Source organism: Telopea speciosissima, chromosome 1 (assembly GCF_018873765.1).
Source record: "Telopea speciosissima isolate NSW1024214 ecotype Mountain lineage chromosome 1, Tspe_v1, whole genome shotgun sequence".
Lineage (NCBI taxonomy): Eukaryota > Viridiplantae > Streptophyta > Magnoliopsida > Proteales > Proteaceae > Telopea > Telopea speciosissima.
This window is the reverse complement of record NC_057916.1, coordinates 87,692,684-87,713,611: the sequence shown is the minus strand read 5'-3', so window position 1 is coordinate 87,713,611 and position 20,928 is coordinate 87,692,684. Positions and strand designations below refer to the sequence as shown.

The window sequence follows — 20,928 nt, the reverse complement described above, 5'->3', positions numbered from 1 at the left end:
GGTTTAAGTTTGATCTGGACGGTTCCTCCTTATTGACCAAATATTGGATTCCTTCTCTGGGATTTATTATCTAAATCAATTTTTGTTAAGTTTTACCAAATTTTTTTTTTTTGAGGAAAGATAATCCCATCCTTCTGGAGGGAATCCAATATTTGTTCAATACTTCTCCTCCTGGCTTCGGGTGCGTCTCCAGACTTGAATTGGGTCTTTTAATCCTGAGCGTAGGATTTTTGAAAGACACGTGTCAACTAGTGAGTGCCTCACTGCACCTCACTGGTAGATCAGCGTGTTGGAGAGGATGTTAAAACTTACAGTGAAGGTAGGAGACGAACATGGTGGGGGGTTGTTGACAGCACAAGCATGCTAGCAATAGCAATAATCAGAGTGGAATAACTGGGCTGCAAGAACTCCCATCCTTGGTGGGGTGGCTGCTTCTGTGTGATGCCACGCCAACAAGTGTGAACACTCTTGTTTCAGCCGCTACTAATAAGGGAGAAGTTGGGATGAACTTAAACCTGAATAACTACCTGATCGAGCCCTAACCTAAGTCGCTTGAGGCTTGAGGTGAGGAGTTTTAAAAAGAAAAAAAAATCAGGACCTATGTCCCATAAAAAGATAGAGACCAAAATTTCAGGTTTGTGCTGGTCGTCGTGGAGGAGCCATAGATCCTGGATCTTGAAAGATTAATTTATTCACATCCAAAATGAATGAAGTAATTAAGGATAGTGGGAGTTGAATTTTGAGCGAATCAACGGAAAGAAATTGGGGTAGTAATTTCATAATCATAGATGAGACGATGAGAGTGAAGAAACCCAATTCAGATCCTCTAAGGTGCCCTGTCGTAGCGGCCTGAGCAGTGCAGAATGAGCCGCACTTACAATGACCGCTTTACCTCTGCCCAAACGCTTTGTTAGGGGTGTAAATGAATAGCCGAAATCTGTTTTCGTATCCGTTTAGCACTATCCGAATCCGTCCGAAAGCTAAACGGATGCGGATACGAATAGGCTATAGCTATCCGAAAAGCTATATTTACATGTAAACGGATAAAATATCCGATCCGTATCTGTGTCCATATCCATTTAGCACTATCCGAATCCGTTCAATAACTAATCGGATGTGGATGCGGATGCAGATATAGCATTATCCGAACTGAATCCAATCCGTTTACAGCCCTACGCCTCGTTCAAGTGGAGATAAACCGCACAAGGCACCTTAGAGGATCTGAGTTGAGTTTCTTCACTCTCATCGTCTCATCTATGATTATGAAATTACTAGACTAGAGACTAGTCACTAGAGAGAATTCTTGTTTGGGGCTTTGGGAGCAACGAAGCACATCCCAAGAACAACTTTCTTTTATGGTACCCTGTACGACTGTAGAGTCCCCACAACAGTCTGTCGCCGCTGCTGGACAAATCTGCCATCGCCAATAATGTATCCATCTATCTACGTATGGACCTTCTTCATAAACCAGACATAAAACAACTCTTCTTCTTCTCCTTTCCTTTAGTACCCACCCAGTCTTGGGGATTGGGGATTGTAGACCATCTCTCTCTACAAGGACAACTCCCCAAATCTCACCCTCGAAATCTCCATTGAATCTCTGTATTATTGGCTATTTCCCACCTTTCCTTTCTCACCTCCAAACCCATCATCTGTCTTCACTGTCTTCCTTTCTCCTCCCACACACACACACACACACACAGGGGTTTTAACGTTTAAACTTCATAGCATTAAATGAATGAATTTCTGATAGTGGAATATTGGACAACCAATAGAATTAGAAACATGAAGGGAATATATTCTATGTTGTTGTTGTTGTTATGGGTCTTTCCCCTGCTCCACCATTCTGTAGTGACATTTATTGCTACTACTGTTGGCCTAGTATTATCCGTCTTCAATTCGAATGTTAGTAACTGAACAGGGAGAAGGCTCAAGGTGGGGGCAGATTGAAAACGCTTTGAAGGAGGAGGAGGAGGTGGTGGGAAAGAACTTGGAAACTGTAGTTTGTAGAATTTGCCCTTCTGCTTCAGTACGCACTTCTACCACTGCTGTCTGTATTCTGTAATGGAAAGGCTCCGAGGACCCATCGATCCCTGTGTATGTTTGAGCTCATTAACTATTACATCCTCTTTTTCCTTCCTCTCCTTTGAAATTCCCATTCTTAGGAATCCCGCCCAACAAGTGCTTTTACTTGTGAGTTCCTTCGCAACTGTATTCACCTGTCGCATTCAATGCAATGTGCAATTCTTAACACCCCACCCCCCACCCCCAAAAAAAAACTAAAAAGCAATGTGAAGAAATTCTTTAATCTCTGTAGCTCTGCAGCTGTTCTTCACATTATATTCTTGTGTACGGTCCAGTCCCTTTAATTACTAATTAAAAGGGATAATCTTCGGCTCTTGGGTGCCAAACCCAGTCTTATATTTCGCCTATTTCCTCTCTCTCGCTGTGTGTGTCTGTGTTTTTATGACTTTTATCTCATAAATTTTTTTTTTCTTTTCTTGTAGTACTATGGCCTTGGGGAACATTTCAATGTTGAGCTTCTGGAACCAGGAGGTGCTTTGGGTTTCATCCATGAGCCGTTTATGGACCCGGAGACCTTGAGATGCGAGGAAGAAGGACGACAACCCTTCTCGACATTAATCCAACACTTGGATGAGAAAATGTCGTTCGTTCAGATGCTTAGAGGCGTTGAATCATCGGCTTCTATAGACCCCAACTTTCAGTTTCTGTTGAGATTGCAACAGCAGCAGCAGCAGCAGAATCAGAAGAAGCCAGAAACTTACTTCCGGAATCAGGCACTGGAATTGGAGAGCTGCATCAGCAATGAGATTTCAGAAACGCAATCGCCTATTAAATCCGAAGGCAAGGACCCGCCTCACCGACAATCGTCTTCTTGTCCGGAAGTAGAAATGGAAGTAGTGAGCTCCGCATGCAAGGGACAAGCGAATTCGCCGGAGAAATGCAGAGAAGGGAAATCGGGGTCGTCGTCTGGGTGGTGGAATGAGCAAAACCGTAGGAGGACGAAAGGAAAACTACCCCAATCGAACAAAGCAGGCCCAGCGGTTAGCAGCCAGGAGAGGAGGAAGCGTAAGCGAACGAGGGCGAGCAAGAACAAAGAGATGGTGGAGTCCCAACGTATGAATCACATTGCCGTCGAACGCAACCGTAGACGGCAGATGAACGATCATCTCAACGCACTCCGTTCCCTGATGCCGGCCTCCTTCATTCAGAGGGTAAACAGTAGTCTCCTCTCTCTCTCTCGTCTCTATTGGTTAGGGGATTCCCATCCTTCATCCCCGTTCTATTCATAAAGATCGAGAAGGATGGAAATTGAGAAACCCGTAATTTGCTAATTTGTCAATCATGGGTTTCCAATTTACAGGAATATTGTTTCTAGATTTTCTTTTTTTTTTTTAAAAAAAATTCAGTGAGAATCGATAACAATAACAGTGTGAGATTATAACTTGTTATATGTGGATGAAGGACGACCAAGCATCGATCATCGGGGGTGCCACTGACTTCGTAAAAGAATTGGAGCAGGTTTTGCAGTCACTTGAGGCTCAGAAGAGACTGAATAATAAATCGAAAGGCGAAGGCAACCGGGGCCAACACTCAAAAGAGTCCGTCATACCATTGGATGGGTTCTTGGCGTCGCCGCAGTACACAACTTACTCGTTAACGTCGACCACCATGCATTCGAGTGTTGTTGGATTCAGTGTGGACGATGATGTGAAGCGTGTTAATGAATACATGGAGGAGGAGGAGGATGGAGAAAAGTTAAAGGTGGAAAAGAAGCCGGAGGTGGGGGATATCGAAGTGATAGTGATACAGAAGAGGCATGTGAACCTACTAAAGATTAAGATTGTGTCAGCAAGGAGGAAGGCAGGGCAGTTGGTGAGAGCCATTGCTGCTTTGGAAGATCTAAGGCTGAACATCTTACAACTCAACATTACTTCCTCTCAACACTCTGTTCTTTACTCCTTCAATCTCAAGGTAATAATATTTCATTAATTTCTTAGTCTCATTACACCGCACCCTTCCCCTTCCCCTTCTCGGGTACACATTTTTTGGTTTCGTTTTAATGGGTCTTCTTATTTCGAATATGTTTTGTTTTTTTTTTTTTGGTTTGGACTTCGGAGAGATAGATGGAAGATGACTGCAAACTGGGATCAGCCGACGACATTGCGACAGCGGTGCATCAAACTTTCAGCTTCATCAACGCTCCTTAATATTTGCTTGTTATCATCGAAGTGAAAAAGATCGCCATCTCTGTCTTTGTGACTCTCCCCGTTAGCCGCCGGCCGGGAGAGGGAGGGGTTTCAGAGAAAGAAGGAAGGAGGGTACAGTGGGCACCCTTGCCCTTGACTTGAGAATTTCCGATTTTTGGGTGGTCTCCACTCTCCACGCCGCAGAGGCAGAGCAGGAGTGAGGGGCGATTTGGAGGCTTAACACTTCAATCAATATTGGTTGGTAGAAAGGAAAGGCAAAGGCCCATGGGTTTTGTTTGGTTGGGCCTGTCCAGTTTTCGTGTCGAGTCAACCCACCCCTTGACAGAGGCATAACAGAATCGTCAGATAACGATGATGATTCGATACCTACATACTATGGTGCATTATATAAATAAAAAATAAATGCACCCTTTTTTTCCTTTTATTATTTTTTTCTTGTTTCTTGTTTCTTTTTTCATTTTTTCTTGCTGTGAAATGAAATGGTGCATTATTAACTTTATGTGTTTATCTTTTGGAATTTCGTGTGGCTTGTTGCATCATTTTACCTTTTTCTCTAATTTCCGGAGGCCCTCAACAAATTTATTTAATTTGTACGGTTCGGATACCCTTTTCAAGTTGAATTTTTGATTGACTTACTATACTCCTACTCGTCTTTCGATTTGATTCTTCTCTCTGCCTCGACCTGAGTAGAATGTAATTCATCTCCAAGGAGCCCAGCATGCCTAGGGTGTTGTCAGCCGTTTGGTTGTACTACATACATTTTTAGGCGTGCATCGAGATGTGTGTGGTACAACTCAATCATTGGATGCCCCTTGGTAGCACCTTAGGCGCTGAGCTCCCTCAAGACGATCCTGATCCCCCTGAGTAAAGCTCCAGCCCTCCACCGTTGATGGGGTGGCCACATCATCAAAAAGAAAGCCTCATCTTACCTATTTAATTAACTTCCTTATAAATAAAAAGGAAGTGGTGTGATCTCTCAAGCTCCAACCTTCTATATTTGTCAATCCTCCATCCAACAAAGGATGTAAAGGATGTACTGATCGATCTTACATGTTGAACAGGAAGAATACCAACTACAAGAGGAAGAAAATAGGAGTTACATAGTAGATAATAGATTAATAATGCTACATGGGAGTGAGTTCGGTAATCATATAGCATTTATCTAACACATGTAGCATGAATGCATCCTTAATTTGTTATTTCAAGGAACTGTGGTAGGACTCTTGATAAAAATAGAAGGGCAAAAGGAATATAGCTGTCAATCTACATGGCCTAGCACAAGTGTAGGGCTAATGAGAGCGCATAGAGGCATCAATTGGGGTGGGATTTTTTCATTTAAAGGCATGGATGGTCAGTTTGTACGATTCATATTTTACCCTTGTCAACATGGAGGGTTTCTTGTTTTAGAGTATTCCTATATTTTCGGAGAGAGATTTTCTTTTAGAGAAATTAACTTTTTTTTTTAAAAGTAAATTAAGTAGGAAAGATATTTGATCAAAAAAAAAAGGGAAAAATAAGTTAGGGCTTCGATGATGTGGTAACATCAACACGAGATGGCTAGAGCTAAGATCTATTGATTTTAGCTAGGATATTTCTCATTTTAGCTTTTATTTTCAAACATGCTCTTTTCAGTTCATTTCTAAGAAATTCAACAATGTGACTGATTCCTTAGCTAGGAAGACCTTTCCAATGACGTGTACTACAGTATGACCAATTTCCATTTCTAGTTGATGAATCATTGTAAACCAACTTCAAAGTGTTCCCACGTCAATGAATAAATTATCCTTTACATAAAATATATATATATATATATATATAACTCGAGCTCTCTCCGAAATTTCTCAAAATGAAAAGCAACTTGCTTACTTTAATGTGGAAGACAATTACAATGCTTGACAAGGACAAAATATGGTATGCATGTTGTCAAATAATATTAAAAACCTCTTTTTAACCTCTAAATTCTAAAAAAACAAAAACAAAAAGTCTTAGAAATAAAATAAAGGGCAATCAAAAAAAGGTTATAAATTCTAAGGGAAAAAGAACGTTACCTGGTCGGGTGGCTAGTGCGGCTGCTGCATCTAGACACATTACCATCCTACCCTCATGAAAAAATGAAAATCCAACCCAGGTTAATGCTTGCAGGCAAGCTCCCGTTGGCTGGCATGCCCATGGCACATGCTTTTTTTTTTCTTTTTTTGTTAAGCTCATGCACCGTTCTCTCGACCAAATTCTAAATATGCCAATAAAAGTGTCATTCAAATGGTCCCAACAAGTTATATTGGTAAATATATTAATATACTTTATATTTTTATAATTATTATTTACTTATTAAATATTTTTTATTTTAATATTGAAATAAAGTCTTTAACCTTACCTTAGTCATCTAGCGTATTGTATAAAACTCAAACGCATATCCTCCTAATGAAAGTAGAGTAACACAGGTAGATAGGCAAGATATGAAAATTTGACAATTCTAAACCAGTGAATGCACTAGGCCCATGGATTAACAAGGGATTATTGAAATTTAAAGAATGTATACGAGTGCACTGGAGGATACTTTAATTAATTAGGATTAAAAAAAAAAAAATTAATGAAATTGGAGACTTAATGGCCAAAATTGCCAATGAGTTCCTAGGTGGTGCAAAATAAGTAAAATTCTAAATGGTGTAGAAACTACTATACCTATACTTATCAAATTTATTTCCACCATCACAGGTTTGTCTCCATAGACCATAATCACTTTAGGAAGACTAATTAGTCATTTAAATGGGTCAAAATTCGATAATTAAATTCAAGTGATTAAGTATGACATAAAGAAGATGTGAAGTGTCACAAGAATCTTGAATAGATAAAAGATTGGACCAGTTTTCCTTCCACCCATGGTAAAGAGAGAATTTCTTTATCCATCCCATTTAAAATGATTAGATTGGAGAAAGATATTTTACAACCATGAAGCATAAGGGGTGAGAGTTAATGAACCACTGGTGAAGGAAAACTTAATCCAAAAATATTTAATAGAAACTATTGCATTTTCTTTTGGTATATTATTTTTTCTTCTCATATTGAGTTAGCCTATCTTGATATCCACAAAGGTTTCTAACAACCTCTTGAACCAAGTTAGGTCTTTCCTACATTGGTGAGGCAGGTTGGTTCTCAGCAGGATCCTACTAAACGGAAGATCCTGCCTATGGACTCTTTAATCAAAGTCAATTTTGTTTTTGATAGTATTGGATTATGTGATGGCAAGTCAACATGGAAGTTGAAGCAGAAGCTTGGGATCTCCTTTGTGGCCTCTTAATGGCATCTCAGATGAGATGGAAAGTTATTTATGCTCTTTTTTTTTAGTATGTTGCTTTGTTTTGTTGTTTATCATTACAAATAATTGGCAAGAGATCGTTGTCTGGACCTCTAATGCCTGCACCAAGAGCTTGGATCAGGTTCTTGTACAAGAATCATTCTTGTACGTCTTCAAACCATCTATTTATTGATGCGGCTTAAATACTACTTCACTTTAGGGAGTTGCTAATAGGTGGATAGATTTCCAATCTTAATGAGTAATTGCTATGACGATGGGTAATTATCTATGAGAGTCTAATAGAGAAAGGGGTTTTAACTTTGGTCAAATTGTATCCACAAGAACAACCATTATTCATGTGTACTCTAAAAGAAGACTACATGACAACCTCTTAAATGGGCCATTGTTGAATTCCGACGATAGTCATCAAAACATACAATGATTGTATGAGAACTTTAGAATTAGATGCCAACGCTTGGAGATGACTTTTGAAACTGAGGTAGGTGATCGTTATTTTGTTCTCACTGTCATTGTTAAATATCACTTCTAACATGTGATATATATATATATATATATATATATTTTGATAAATCTAACATGCGATATGAGAACCAAATCCAGCGGATTTTTTTACTATCGAGTTGCCCGTACTTTTGTGTGCACCCCAAACACAGTAAGATGACAAAAAAACTGCCTTACCCTTGTCCGAGCACCTTACCGAGCGACATAAGACGTTCTTTTCCACCTCGATGTATGTGTGGCCTTTTCCACCTTTCTGTTCACAGCATTCTATGTTTCAAAACATTTGTATTCGACGGAATATTCAATTTTGAATGGCTGTTACTTTTCTTTTTTCTTTTTTCATTTTGATTAGAACCGAAGATTGATTAGAACAGTGAAACTGAGATGTCAGAATTTGTTATCTAGGTCCTGTAGGCCTATGGCCACGGGCCTCAAGCCTCAGGCCATGGATGGAATAGAGGCTATGGGTTTTCCCCGTTTGACAATTTGACTACATCGTTATTCGATGAAAAAAGTTTTTTCGGTCAAAGACATACTCTGAGAGGGTGGTGCGCGGTTTCCAATGTCAATACTTTCTTTCTAACGTTGTAATAATGTCTTCACCCCTTCCTTCCTATTTATTTGTTTTTTTTTTTTTTCCCCCTCGACAGTAGTTGTAAGGAATGTCCCTAGTAGGCTTAGGCTTGGGACTCCCAAGTTGGGAGGCTTATGGGAGATGTACCTATTCACTGTACACACAAGACCGTTGTTACGCTGCACGATGCGCATAACATCGCCCCCATCACTGGGAAGAATAAAGATCCCTCCCCTGTAGCTGCGAGAATGCACCACCCCAGCGGCCCAACCAGTGACCAAGTCAGGCGCGAAGGCTGTCATAAAGCATTAAATCTCATGTTACAGTGAGACTCTCTCTCCCCCATACTGCACTCTTTTACATTTTTTTTTTGTTTAAATTGTACTCTACATTCTAGACAGTAGACACTACTACACTCCTAGTGTGCTTGTGCGGTATACCAGTTCACTTCACCTCATTAATCAAATTATTCGTGCATTAACTTTCTAATTTTTGCTTTATAATCTTATATTCTTATAACCTCATACTTCATCAATCTGTTAAAAGAGGATAAGAATGCTACTTAGTCGTGTGTGTGTGTGTGTATGACACGCGGCTCTTGCGTCTAGATACAACGCCATGTAAAATAATCATTGCACTCTCATGAAAAGATAGAAATATATGATCCTATATTTAGGTGCAAGAGCTGTGTACCGCACACAGTCAGGTGGTGTTTTTCTTGTTAAAATATTAGTAATATATTAATCGAAGATACAATTTGAATTAACATCTATATTGGTGTACTTAGAACATTTAGTTTTATTTTGGTTGGTTTTTTTACTTATATTCTCAAAAAAAAAAAATTAATTCAAAATAAAATGGATTTTAAAAATAATTTGAAAATACTATTACGTCATTGTCAATAGTTATCATTATATTTTATTACTTTTTAAAACACAACGTGAAATGATACGATATGGAAGTAGAAGGTGTGTATACAACAACAAAAGTGAGTAAAATTTCAAATGGTTGAAGATATTAAAGGGCATCAATAAAAAAAATCCCATAATAAAATAGGGTGCACATTCTCTATCCAAGAGTGCATTTGGGCACAGGCTACAGCCAGACACATGTGGCCCAACAAGTGGGGTTTGGGTCATTAGAGGGGTAGGCTGGTCATTTCACTCACCCCTATGTTTCTGGGCACACCCTACGCCCCTAGTGCAGAGAACTTTATCCCATAAAAAAATGGTTACATGATATATAAAATTTTTGATAGAAAAATATATTTATTGATGAACAAAGCGAGAATGGGCCGAGGCCTTCAACTCCGAGCTACAAAGATCTTGGAGCTAAGGAGTGGACAATAGCCAATTCAACAAACTTGCGAATGACTGGGCCCACCTAACTAGAGAGTCAGCAACATTGTTGATATCTCTAGAAATATAGAAAAAAGGAGCAAATTTCAAAACAAGATGCTAGGTGTCGAATGTCCTGAATGACAGGAAGTAGATCTAGAGGTGTTGGTTTCGTCAAATCGAATAGGAGGGTATATGCTTTCTACATGAATGTTATCGATGCAATCACCAATGGAAAAGAGCATTGCCGGTCTAATGGCAAGAGTTTCACCTTGGACGGACTACAGGCGTAAAGTCAATTGGAACAGAAGATACATGACGACACCTTCCTTGATGATCCCTAATGATAAAAGCCCAGTCCATCACGCGGGTTCCCCTTAATAAACTATGTGTCACAGTCAACTTCCAGGACTCGACTCTTGTCAATCCAGGCAGCTGGGCTGCATGTGCAACGCCAGAGGTGAACAGGGGGTAAGGCGATCAATACGCACCGCCTCACCTCTCGCGCTGCACATGATCGATGCAGCCAAGCCGCCTCGATTGACAGGATCTTTTTTTGGTCGATGAGTGCCGAGTTAGGAAGTCGTTGGAAATAGACGGATGAAGAAGTGAAGCTTGGTTGGGAATAGTTTACTGGTTCCTCGCAATCCAAATGTACCAGCGAAGGAAGGAAACCAGACCGATCGAGAGTTTTTTAGTTCTCCGCTTTCGATCCTTTCAGCACTGCATCCCGACTCTGCACCCATCGATAAAAACATGGTGTTCCTCGGACTGAGGAGCTATGTAAGATAGCGGGCTCGCAAGCCAGACAATAATACGTACAGGTGAAATCATATCCATAAAAATATATGATCGATCGATCGATCGATTCCAATGGAGCGTTACAACGTACGTGGGCAAGTAGCTAGCCAGGATCAAGGGGAACTTGATGACGTTGGAGAGCTTTACCTCAAGCAAGACAATGAACACAAATTACAAATTCTCCACGTACAAGTGAGGCTTCAGACTTTGGGAAGAGTATGACATCCCAAAAATTCTCTTCCAAACAACATCATCTATATAGAGGAACCCGAGACCAACTCGATTGATATGATGAAGAAGCTCACTTGGACTGGTTCTCGAAATACTGCTTTGATAGAAGGTGACCTTATGCTGACTGAACCGAAAATATGTCATTTCTTGAAGCACTCCACACTTGAGTATATGGGCTTGGGAATAGACTCAAAGGGATCTTCTCATCTACGTAATGGCTTGGGCCTCTTCTGGGTTGAAGGCTGATTGGCAAGCTAGCTCAATTTCACACTGTGGGCTCGGCCCATGCAAGCCAGGTTGTGGTGTTGATTTGATGTTGGGCCTGGTCATTGATGCAGCCTAAAGCCGACTCGGCTCTAAAATATTTGGGCTTTTAAGTTGGGCCGAGCTGCTCTGGCCTACCCTGTCCCTAACCAGATGCCCTAGATTTTGTTCGTTGCTCTCTGTCTCTGTTCATTGAGTCATTCTACTGGCTGAGACGCAGACATGCGTGACATTCCCGGCACTGGCCGGCCATGAAAGGGCGATCCCAAAAAGATGGAGTAGACGGGATCGGAGTCACAGACCGTTTCCAGGTGAGATATTTGTGGGTCGTCTTCTTCTTCTTCTTCTTCTTTTAGTCTACACAGGTAGGCTTATTCATTCATTGAAGGAGAAGGGATTCTATGGAACCCCACCTGAAGCTGCTCAACCAATTAAACGCCATAAAATGCCTATCCAATTACCACGTCAGCGCTATCCTGATGAAGGGAAGGAACGATTGGTCAGCCATCGCCAGACGTTTGGGAGATTTGAAGGGGTTCCCCACCACCCATACTACTACTCCATTGGATCCTTAATTATAAGAAGGGAAATTTTTTTTATTTTTATTAAAAGAAAAAAAAATCAAGTTTAAAATTGGAGTTGTAGTACTTTGAAGATCTCCACATCTTCTTATCCATCATCATCGTGGGCATCATCAACTAGTGTGGGTGTGGCCCCCGGATTCCTGTGAACGCAAAGGAGGAGGAAGAGGGCCGAAATCTTGGAGGAGACTGTGAAGCGATGGCGTCGACTTCAACAACATTTTCCATCTCCTCATCATCAACCCTGATAGACGGCAAAGCTCCTCGCCAATCGGCCGCCGTCAGCCTCCCAACACTCCCTCCGCCTCCCATGGCTGTTCCTTCTCAGTCGGTTCGTGATACCTGGACTTCTACTGCCTATTGTGAGTTCTGCAATTGCTTGTTTTTTATTATTTTTTTTAAACAGAGTAAAAAAGAAGAACAGTTGAATGCTAAGCTTTGAGCCTTTCGTAATGGAAATTAATGTTCTGAAAGCACTGCAACTTGGATGGATTGATTGATTTTTTTGGCTGCTTTCACTTCCCAGGTCGTAAGATCTCCCGGAATGTTGTCGCAATGGCCACAGGAGAAACATCAGCCGAAGTTACCGCAGCTGAGCTACCTGATGAGATCGTAAAATCCATTCAAGAAGCAGTAAGGATTGATTCATTTCACCTCGGTTTTTTCCCTAATACATATAACATGAAAGTTAGGATTCCATACGTAGTAGTAGTAGTAGTAGTAGTAGTAGTAGTATTAGACTATGGGAGTAGTAGTATCTGTGGTTGGTAGTCTTTTTTTGTTTTTGCCTTCTGAGGATGGGTGGGTTTGTACAGTGGGAGAAGCTGGAAGACAAATACGCTGTGACTTCTCTTGCATTGGCCGGTGCGGTTGGGCTCTGGGTCTCCACTGGCATGATCTCGGTGAGACTCCCTGTTATTTATTCCTAACACAAACTTGCACAATTTCTGTCCTTATTTGGCTATAGCCTACTGCTCTAATCTCTTCTTCACCTGCACAAAATTATGTAATTAGAGGAGGAGGAAGAATGAAAGACTTTGAAAAATCATAAACTGATAAACTGAAACATTTCTATGTTTTTCTATTTCTCTTCCCCTGATATTTAATTAATTATTGTAATTTAAAATAATGCATGCCAAACCAGGCGATTGATAGGCTTCCGTTAGTCCCTGGTGTGCTGGAGCTCGTTGGAATCGGTTACACAGGGGTAAGTAAGTAAGTCTTGAATCAGTGAACAATAATAAGAGGTAGGACAGTGAAGTGGAATATTAACAATTCCTGGGCAGGCACCATGTGGTAGTAGAATAGAATAGAATAGGTGAGGAAGGAGGAGTCCATTTGTTTCTCTCTCAGGTTACTGATGCAAATGCTTGTTTCTCGCCATTCCTTGCAGTGGTTTGCTTATCAGAACCTGGTATTCAAACCCGATCGGTAAGCATACAAAATTTAGAATTATATTTAGATCAATTCCCTTACCCTTCTTCTCTTTTTATGCGGTAACCCAGTCACTTGGGATAAATGGAATTCCAGGGAAGCTTTGATCAATAAAATCAAAGACACTTACAAGGATATCATTGGGAGCAGCTGATCGATGATGAAGAACTGATGTCATTGTCCTTAGAGACCAGAGCCCATCTCTTCCCTTCTCTTTTGGTTCTGAAGCAACTCTCTCTCTCTCTCTCTCTCTCTCTCTCTCTCTCTATATATATATATATATATATATATATATATATATATATTCTATATTGCAGCAGCAGCAGCAGCACAAGTTCAAGTTTGAATGAAAATTGTAGTCCTGCTTATTTATGTTCGCATAAACTTCTAACCCGAAGTAAATGAATCAATTATATACAGAATCTATCTGTATATCTACTTGTTTGTTTCACTTTCTTATATAGAACTTTTGAGAGTTAAATTAAAATGTAGATATGTTCAGGTATCTTAAAAGGTATATATATTGGTCTCAACTTATTACCCCGCATTTTGGCTACACAATTTCTTGTTTCAATCCATGCATTTATGCCACGTTTGCTTTTGTTTGCTAGCATGTTTTCCAGGATTACATAAGCTAATCATCGACTTCTCCTTAGGTTACCCAGTACTCTTCATGGTTATAACCCTTAATTGGCCATTCTTCCAATTGGAAAAACAAAATCTAATCCATGGATACAATGTTTGCTGTGTTTGTTCTATAATTCTATTGATACAAGTTCTGTACTGGACTTACAGTAAGCAATAATAGATTCTGATCTGGCTAAAACAAAGTGGTGTCTTGATTTGGTTACTATAGTTGTAAACTGGTTTTTCTTATGAGAATTTTACTGATTTTATGATGATGGTCTGTTCTTTCAAACTGTGTCTTTTAACTTGTAAAAAAACTCTATTTTATAATCTGAATCATGGAAAGGGGCTTGTTCTATAAATCTTCTATGATACACAGCAAGGGGGAATTACGGTAGATGGTTATTGTTTGAGAGTTATAACCCTGCAATAATTAGGAATTTGGAAAAGCTTGCTTTATGAAAAAAATTAAAATCTCACCAAGAAAAAAAAAGAAGAAGAAGAAGAATCAATGAAAGATCAAAGCATTTCCCCTTAGGCATACTAAAATCCAATAACCACTAATTTGCTGTTGTGGTGTATGTTATGTCTGTTTACTTCTCTTGATATCATCTTCAACATAAGAACTTTGGTGGCTCTGGATCCATAAGAAGGACCAAAGCATTATTAGCCGCGGCCAATTGCATGGTGAAGTAGCATGCTGGAAGAAAATCATCCATGTCTCCCATCTATCACATCTCAATCAAAAGATTGATTGTAGATACTCTATCTGTACCCAAATAACAATTTCATAGCCACTGAGACTGAGTGCAGCATTTTATTTCAGCAAGAAACTCCACTAAACTAGAATTCAGAGTCTTGAGTTATAGACTCCTGAGTGGGAACGGTTACATACCTATTTTTAGAGTTCGATCAATGACGGAGAAGGCAGATGCAGAACACACCAAATTACTAGTGACAAACATGGATTTAGTACGTAATCGGTATTGGATTGATCCGGATCTGTTGTACATTCAATAGGATATTGGCATGTAGCATAAAATAAGGATTAAAAAGTAAATTAAAATTGGTATCGGCTTGGCCTATACCGATTACTAAAAATCCATGGTGACAAATCCAGCTTTTCCTGCCAAATCAGTAAATTCTTATTCTGTCATCTCTTTTCTTCCAGATTTTACATTCTGTCATGTACAGTTAGTTTCATTTGCAATATTTAATTAAGATGCTTTTAGTGGCAACATTTATCCTCAGGGGAGGGGAGGTTGGCGGAGCAATCAACTCCACAACAATTGCCTTTCCTTTATGTTGTAATTGCTAATTCATATCAAATTTTCAGAAACTTCAAGCAGTGTTAATCAATCCAACTCCAACTCCAACTGGAACAGTAGCAGTATTGATTTGAAGTTTTTAGTGATCAGAAGTGAATACTAAATTGGTATTACTGAGTTGTTTCTACAAACAAATTAATGTACACATTCAAGGCGGCCAGCGGCAAAAGCACTACACCGAAGCAGAGTCGCGTAAATAATGGAACAACCGCAACTACAATTTAATCCAGTACGGGTTTGATAACAACCTTTAGGTAATCTTTTCTTTTTTGTTTTGTTTTGGAAATTTGAGTGAGTAGGTGAGGGGTATCAATCTTAATTAGCTACAATATTTAGTGGAAAGTGTGTTCAACGCAGGTTGAAGAGTTACTTGGTGTTTTGGTTGATCCATTCCTTTTCTGGGCCACTCCGCTCCCACCAAACCTTAACCTTAGACCGTGTGGCGAAAAATATGTTAAAGCTTTGGATCGACTCTGGAGAAAGACTAGTCAAAATCAAGAAAAATCGAGATCTCCATTTGACAAAAATACGCAATTCACCCAACTTGATCGTCTAAAGTCACTCCCACAGTCCCCACTCCCCACCCCCCACCATGAATAAATGAGAATGAATCCATTAATAACGACGCAGTTGAAAAAATATTAGTAGGGAATCGTCTCTTTTCTTTTCCCTATACTAACTATTCTATTAGTAGTATTTAGTAGTTTCCATTTGCAACTTATATGACCTGTGTGAAGAAGGGTGGACGAAGAAGCTTCATCATGTGTTGAAAATTGACATTCTTATTGTAATAGCTAAATAGGTATTAAGAGTATGACAATTACGAGGAGAATCTGTTCAGAAGAAGAAGAAGAAAGAACGATATACATACATACATAATAGTGCTAGCAATCCCCTGAACCTCAAATTACCAAAAATAAATATAGAGAGACGGATTAGGTAGAGCAAACACGTACGAAGCCTGTAAGTAGAAAACAATGCAATCGATCGGGTTCGGATTTCGTAAAACCCTTTTACAAAAATAAAACCCAGTATAAAAAAAAAGTGTATAAGAATAAACCGTCCATCCCACATCCATAAAACCAAGGATCCCTAAAAAGAGAAAAAAGGTGGAGAGAAAGAGAGAAAAGAAAGAAAGGAAAGGAAACAGGATACACAAAGTAGTAGGTATACAAAGAGGACTGTGAACACAGATGACTTTAGAGGAGAGTAGTAATCCAAAATCCCAAGTACCAGGCACCCACCAAATTAAATTAATCGATGAAGGGAGAAAATGGATGATGATGGATGATGGATGATGGATGATGGATGATAGATGATAGATGATAGATGATAGATGATGATCAGGGCTTCTTCAAGAATTCCATGACCCAAGTGCTATAAGCGGCGCAGGCAACTCGGAATCCAGGGAATCCGGCACCTTTGGCGAGGGCCTCGAACTCTTTCTGGGTCCTCTCTTTGCCCCCAGGGTTGTGAGCCAGCATGATGCAATCGATGTGGATGACGCTCTGCGCAGCGCGGGTGGTCTCCGGGGTGGACGGAAGGATGCACTCTACCACGATGACCTTGCCATCGTCGGGCAGTGCTTCGTAGCATTTCCTCAGGAATTTCAAGCAGTGGTCGTCGCTCCAGTCATGGCAGATCCATTTCATGAAGACGGCGTCGGCTTTTGGGATGTGGACGAACATGTCACCCCCAACGTGTTCGACGCCTGTGTAGGAGGGTGCATCGTCGATGACGTGGGGCAAATCGAAGTTGATGCCCCTGATAGATGGGTATTTGGACACGATCATGTGTACTGTAGCCCCGATTCCGCCGCCGACATCCACCAGGGAGGTGAGTCCCTCGAATCCCTTGTAGGTGTCGAGGATCTTCTTCATGGTGATGGTGGAATGGTTGGACATTCCGCTGTTGAACACTTTATTGAACCTGGGATCTGTGCCGTGGTATTCGAATGAAGTCATTCCATGGGCCTTGTTGAACGGAATTCCACCCTCCAACACCGCGTCCTTCAGGTAGTACCTATCATAATTCAATTCCCTTCTTAGTAATTAATTAATAATACCAATAACAACAACAACCCCAACCCCAACCCCCAACCCAACCATTAGATCCATTCATAGATGATACATACAAGGGTACTCCACTCCGCTACACTCCTCCCCTCCCCTTAATTGGATTGGGATCGGAGCAAATTAATTAAATGGGGAATTTTAAAGAAAGAGAGCGAGACCAATTATATACAAGAGGAGTTGAAGTAAGAAAATTTTGGAGCAGAGCAATATATATATATAAATAGGGGTACATACCAGCTCTCCATGAGGACCTTGTCTTGATTCATGAGAACCAAGGGAGCGAGGGACACTCCATCCTGGTTCTTGACCAAAAACCTAGACACAGGAGCGAGACCGTAGAGCCTCTCTACGCGGCCGTCGTCGAGGGTGCAATGGGAGCAGGTGAGGATGGAGTAGCTGGCCAGGAGACGTAGGATTCGGTCCAGCATCACTGGAGCATCTGGGTTGTGGGTGGGCAAGTGAACCGCGATCTCCGAAGCCGAGACCTGCGCCCCAGCACCGGCCTTGGCGATGATCTCCAGAAGGTCGAGGTCGATGGCAGATTTTAGCACCATGGGCAGCACCGAGAAGCTGGCCAATTGCATGGCATACAAACATGCTTCTTCCTCTTCTTCCTGCTCTTCCTTGCTGGGCGGCCTCGTCTCTACCTGCTCTTCCACGACTGAGCCCATGACGATGCTGTACTGGCTTTTGCTACTTAATTAATTGGAAATCGATTTATCTGTACGAACACAAAACACCACCGGCCAGTTGAAGCTGCCTGCTAGCTGCTCAATGCTTCCCTGGAAAATCGGGTTTCCGTGGTCGGTTTATATATAGAGTGGTCCTTCATCGATCGCTTCCTCTACAATTCTACAATTGTCCATTAAAATGTAGATTGTTGAGACAGAGAGAGTGGTTGCATCTGTGATGTGGATTTTACCTTCGACCCCTTCCTTGTTCTCACCTACCACGCCGTCATTTTGGACTTGAATGGAGGGAGGACCCCATCTTCCACCCACCGCTTTTGCAAACTTTATTAGGTTAAGATGTATATTACACATGAAAATACTTTACTTTAGATGTTGTATATGTACTACTTGTATTGTATATCGTATGGGAAAAAGATCCTATTTGGTGGTTGTTTCCTACGCCCTCTCATAGGGCTCGGTGAGATGACGCATCTGAGAGTGATCCGAAGGCTGTGATCCCTCTGAGTGTGTTATTTATGGCTGCTCCCACAATTCTTCCTGGTGGGGGCAGGGGAGGCTTTCCCTCACATCAACCAACTGGATTCAATCCAAATCCTCTACGGTGTGCTGCCCTAACAGCCCCGTGCTGCACAGACACATGGCGCTTGCAATGATCGCCTTACCCCCATCTGGGCATGGTGCTCGGGCATGGATAAGGTGGTCATTGTGCACGGTCATGTGTCTGCGCAGTACGATCGTTGGGGTAGCCTGCACCGTAGAGGATCTGGATCTAGTTGGATTTCTTTCTAAAGTAGTTCCTAAAAGGGATGAAGACAATGAGCACCATGATTCTAGTGCACGATATCGGATCGGGTATCGATCACTTACAAAACCGATATGATATCGGATAAAATTACGGTATCAACACAGTATGAAGTGGAATGAATCTGGGTTGGGTTTGTATCTGATCGTTACAAGATGGTACGTGTAAAAGGAGTAGGGTGGGTTGCATGGTTGAGTGGGGCAGCAACAGGGGGTAGGGGCATTGGGCAGCGTGGTGGTCGGAGAAGGGAAGGTGGAGGCAGGGGTAAAACTGTTAAAAAAAAGGGAAAATATCACGTACCTCCCCTGAGGTATGACTTATGTGTACACTTTCACCCATGAGGTTTGGGAAATTCCACGTACCTCCCCTACTTTCCAAACTAAGTAACAAAAACACCCACTCCGTTAATTGTAGGCGTTAAGTTAGAATTCTTATTTAAGTGACCAAATTGCCCTCATCTTCTTCCCCAAATCATTTAGGGTTCCAAACCCTTCAATCCTAAACGTGAAAGCAGGAACTGATTCTGGCAATTAAGGAATCTGGCGAAGGATCCGACAGAGGCAGCTAACCGTGACAGTGGTTCCAACCTCTGTGCCGCAACCCTCCTTCCACTCCTTTAAAAAAAAAAAAATTCTGCAACTTGCTACCCACTTTGTGGCAGCGGCCAAAACAGGAATCGTGAAAAACCCTATCGCAGGTCTCCGGCCACCTTTAATTCAGTAATGTGTACAGTTACCGGCACTCAGGCCAAGGAGAGTGAGGCTTCTTCATCAAATAGTTGCAGCAACGACAATGACGACGGCAACCACGACGAACCCAGATGGGCGGAAACGGTTCAAGACGAAATTCAATTAGGAGCAGAAGGAGACAATGTTTGCTCTCTCGGAGAGGTTGGGTTGGAAGATGCAGCAGAAGGATAAAGAATTGGTGGAGGAGTTCTGTAATGAGGTTAGTGAAAATCAAATAAAAACCGAATGGATTTTGGTTTTCAGTTTGGCTGGTTTGAAAAAGAGGCTTGTATTGGATTTTGGCTTTGTACATTTTGAACAGAAATTGAAGATCTTGATTCGAATGATTCTCAATTCTGCCGATTCTGCTCCATACCTATTGAAACCATGCTCCCACAGTCCACCTCGTCACTCTTTACCCTTGTCGGATCTTAAGACGCCACTGTAGAAGAGAGAAAGATTTCTTTTCTTTTCTCTTCTCGTCTCTGTTTGTATACTTGTCTATATTGTATTCTATGATTGACTAATTTATCGACAAGCAAACTTCGAATTAGAACGAATTAGGGTTTCTATGAACCCTGATTGGCGTTCTTTTTTCATATCAAGTCCATTATGCGATATTTGCAGAACAGTGATTGAGTCCTCTCGTTGCAGGAGTCTATCTCTCTCGCATCGTATCTGCAGCGTCCGACGATCCAACCCCATCTCTTGCAGGCTTCGAAGCTGTTCTCTTAGTGCTCTTAGTGCTCTACGTCCACTTTCACGGGGATCTGATGTCGGCATCGTAGTCGTCGGAGCACGACAATCCTTTGACAGTAACATCCAGGCCGTCAGTCCTCTGGTTTGGCCGTCGCTAAAGGCGGCAGTGGGGTTTTGAAACCCTAAAAGGGGTTTAAGGTTTTATGTTTGGGAAAACGATTTGGGGAAGAAGATGAGGGCAATTTGGTCATTTAAATCAAAATTCTAACGTTTAATGTCTACAATTAACGAAGTGGATGTTTTTGTTATATAGTTTGAAAAGCAAGGGAGGTACATGGAATTTCCCAAACCTCACGGATGAAAATGTACATAAGTCATACCTCAAGGGAGGTATGTGATATTTTCCCTTAAAAAAAACGTATGAGCGTGAGGGTAGGGTACTATTTTGGGTAGTTTTATAAACCCATACAGAAAGTGGGTAAGTTTTGTAAATCCAAACCCAGAGTAGCTAATTTGCAAAAAGGAAAACCCAAAAATGGGTAATCTTGTAGTTTTCCAAAGAGCTACTGCTGGATCGGAAAGCTAGGATCCATCTTTGTGTATGTTATACAAATTTTATAATATAATACTTAAAATACTATATCTCATCCTCCCTAAAAAATTTAAAAAAACCTCATACCATAATAAAGCAAGAAAAGTAAGCTTC

General features: G+C 41.0%; 3 protein-coding genes across 7 annotated transcripts; 2 read left to right on the top strand and 1 right to left on the bottom strand.

Annotated features, from left to right (window-relative positions):
- Window positions 1–627: 627 nt before the first annotated feature.
- On the top strand, window positions 628–13,500 carry LOC122657473 (protein CURVATURE THYLAKOID 1B, chloroplastic-like). 3 transcript variants are annotated; one of them, XM_043852194.1, is made up of 8 exons: window positions 628–634; window positions 5,530–5,540; window positions 11,998–12,199; window positions 12,364–12,470; window positions 12,653–12,739; window positions 12,982–13,044; window positions 13,231–13,268; window positions 13,368–13,500. In XM_043852194.1, exons 3-8 carry the CDS (start codon window positions 12,037–12,039, stop codon window positions 13,423–13,425), a joined length of 516 nt encoding a protein of 171 aa, XP_043708129.1. In that variant the 5' UTR covers window positions 628–634; window positions 5,530–5,540; window positions 11,998–12,036; the 3' UTR covers window positions 13,426–13,500. The 3 variants fall into 3 exon arrangements, with proteins under 3 accessions (XP_043708129.1, XP_043708138.1, XP_043708121.1); XM_043852203.1 differs by lacking the exons at window positions 628–634; window positions 5,530–5,540 and having other exon boundaries at window positions 11,943–12,199; window positions 13,231–13,262; window positions 13,362–13,500; XM_043852186.1 differs by lacking the exons at window positions 628–634; window positions 5,530–5,540 and having other exon boundaries at window positions 11,943–12,199.
- Window positions 2,471–4,311, top strand: LOC122657458 (transcription factor bHLH57-like). Of its 2 annotated transcripts, none has more exons than XM_043852168.1 (3): window positions 2,471–3,236; window positions 3,487–3,996; window positions 4,149–4,311. In XM_043852168.1, exons 1-3 carry the CDS (start codon window positions 2,586–2,588, stop codon window positions 4,230–4,232), a joined length of 1,245 nt encoding a protein of 414 aa, XP_043708103.1. In that variant the 5' UTR covers window positions 2,471–2,585; the 3' UTR covers window positions 4,233–4,311. The 2 variants fall into 2 exon arrangements, with proteins under 2 accessions (XP_043708103.1, XP_043708109.1); XM_043852174.1 differs by having other exon boundaries at window positions 4,143–4,224.
- Window positions 13,501–16,437: 2,937 nt separating the features above from the next.
- On the bottom strand, window positions 16,438–18,019 carry LOC122671618 (caffeic acid 3-O-methyltransferase-like). Of its 2 annotated transcripts, none has more exons than XM_043868961.1 (3): window positions 17,536–18,019; window positions 16,571–17,248; window positions 16,438–16,505 (listed from the first exon to the last, which is right to left on the bottom strand). In XM_043868961.1, coding segments are annotated over exons 1-3 (1,116 nt in total). In that variant the 5' UTR covers window positions 17,973–18,019; the 3' UTR covers window positions 16,438–16,504. The 2 variants fall into 2 exon arrangements, with proteins under 2 accessions (XP_043724896.1, XP_043724888.1); XM_043868953.1 differs by having other exon boundaries at window positions 16,490–16,508.
- Window positions 18,020–20,928: the final 2,909 nt, after the last annotated feature.

Bases quoted from the DNA above. Each gene is read 5' to 3' on its own strand.
- LOC122657458 (XM_043852168.1), top strand. From the start codon at position 2,586: ATGGACCCGGAGACCTTGAGATGCGAGGAAGAAGGACGACAACCCTTC. The intron at 3,237-3,486 runs GTAAACAGTAGT...ATGTGGATGAAG, and splicing joins CGGCCTCCTTCATTCAGAGG to GACGACCAAGCATCGATCAT. The intron at 3,997-4,148 runs GTAATAATATTT...TCGGAGAGATAG, and splicing joins TTTACTCCTTCAATCTCAAG to ATGGAAGATGACTGCAAACT.
- LOC122671618 (XM_043868961.1), bottom strand. From the start codon at position 17,972: ATGGGCTCAGTCGTGGAAGAGCAGGTAGAGACGAGGCCGCCCAGCAAG. The intron at 17,249-17,535 runs GTATGTACCCCT...GAATTATGATAG, and splicing joins AAGGTCCTCATGGAGAGCTG to GTACTACCTGAAGGACGCGG.
- LOC122657473 (XM_043852194.1), top strand. From the start codon at position 12,037: ATGGCGTCGACTTCAACAACATTTTCCATCTCCTCATCATCAACCCTG. The intron at 13,045-13,230 runs GTAAGTAAGTAA...CATTCCTTGCAG, and splicing joins TTGGAATCGGTTACACAGGG to TGGTTTGCTTATCAGAACCT. The intron at 13,269-13,367 runs GTAAGCATACAA...ATGGAATTCCAG, and splicing joins CTGGTATTCAAACCCGATCG to GGAAGCTTTGATCAATAAAA.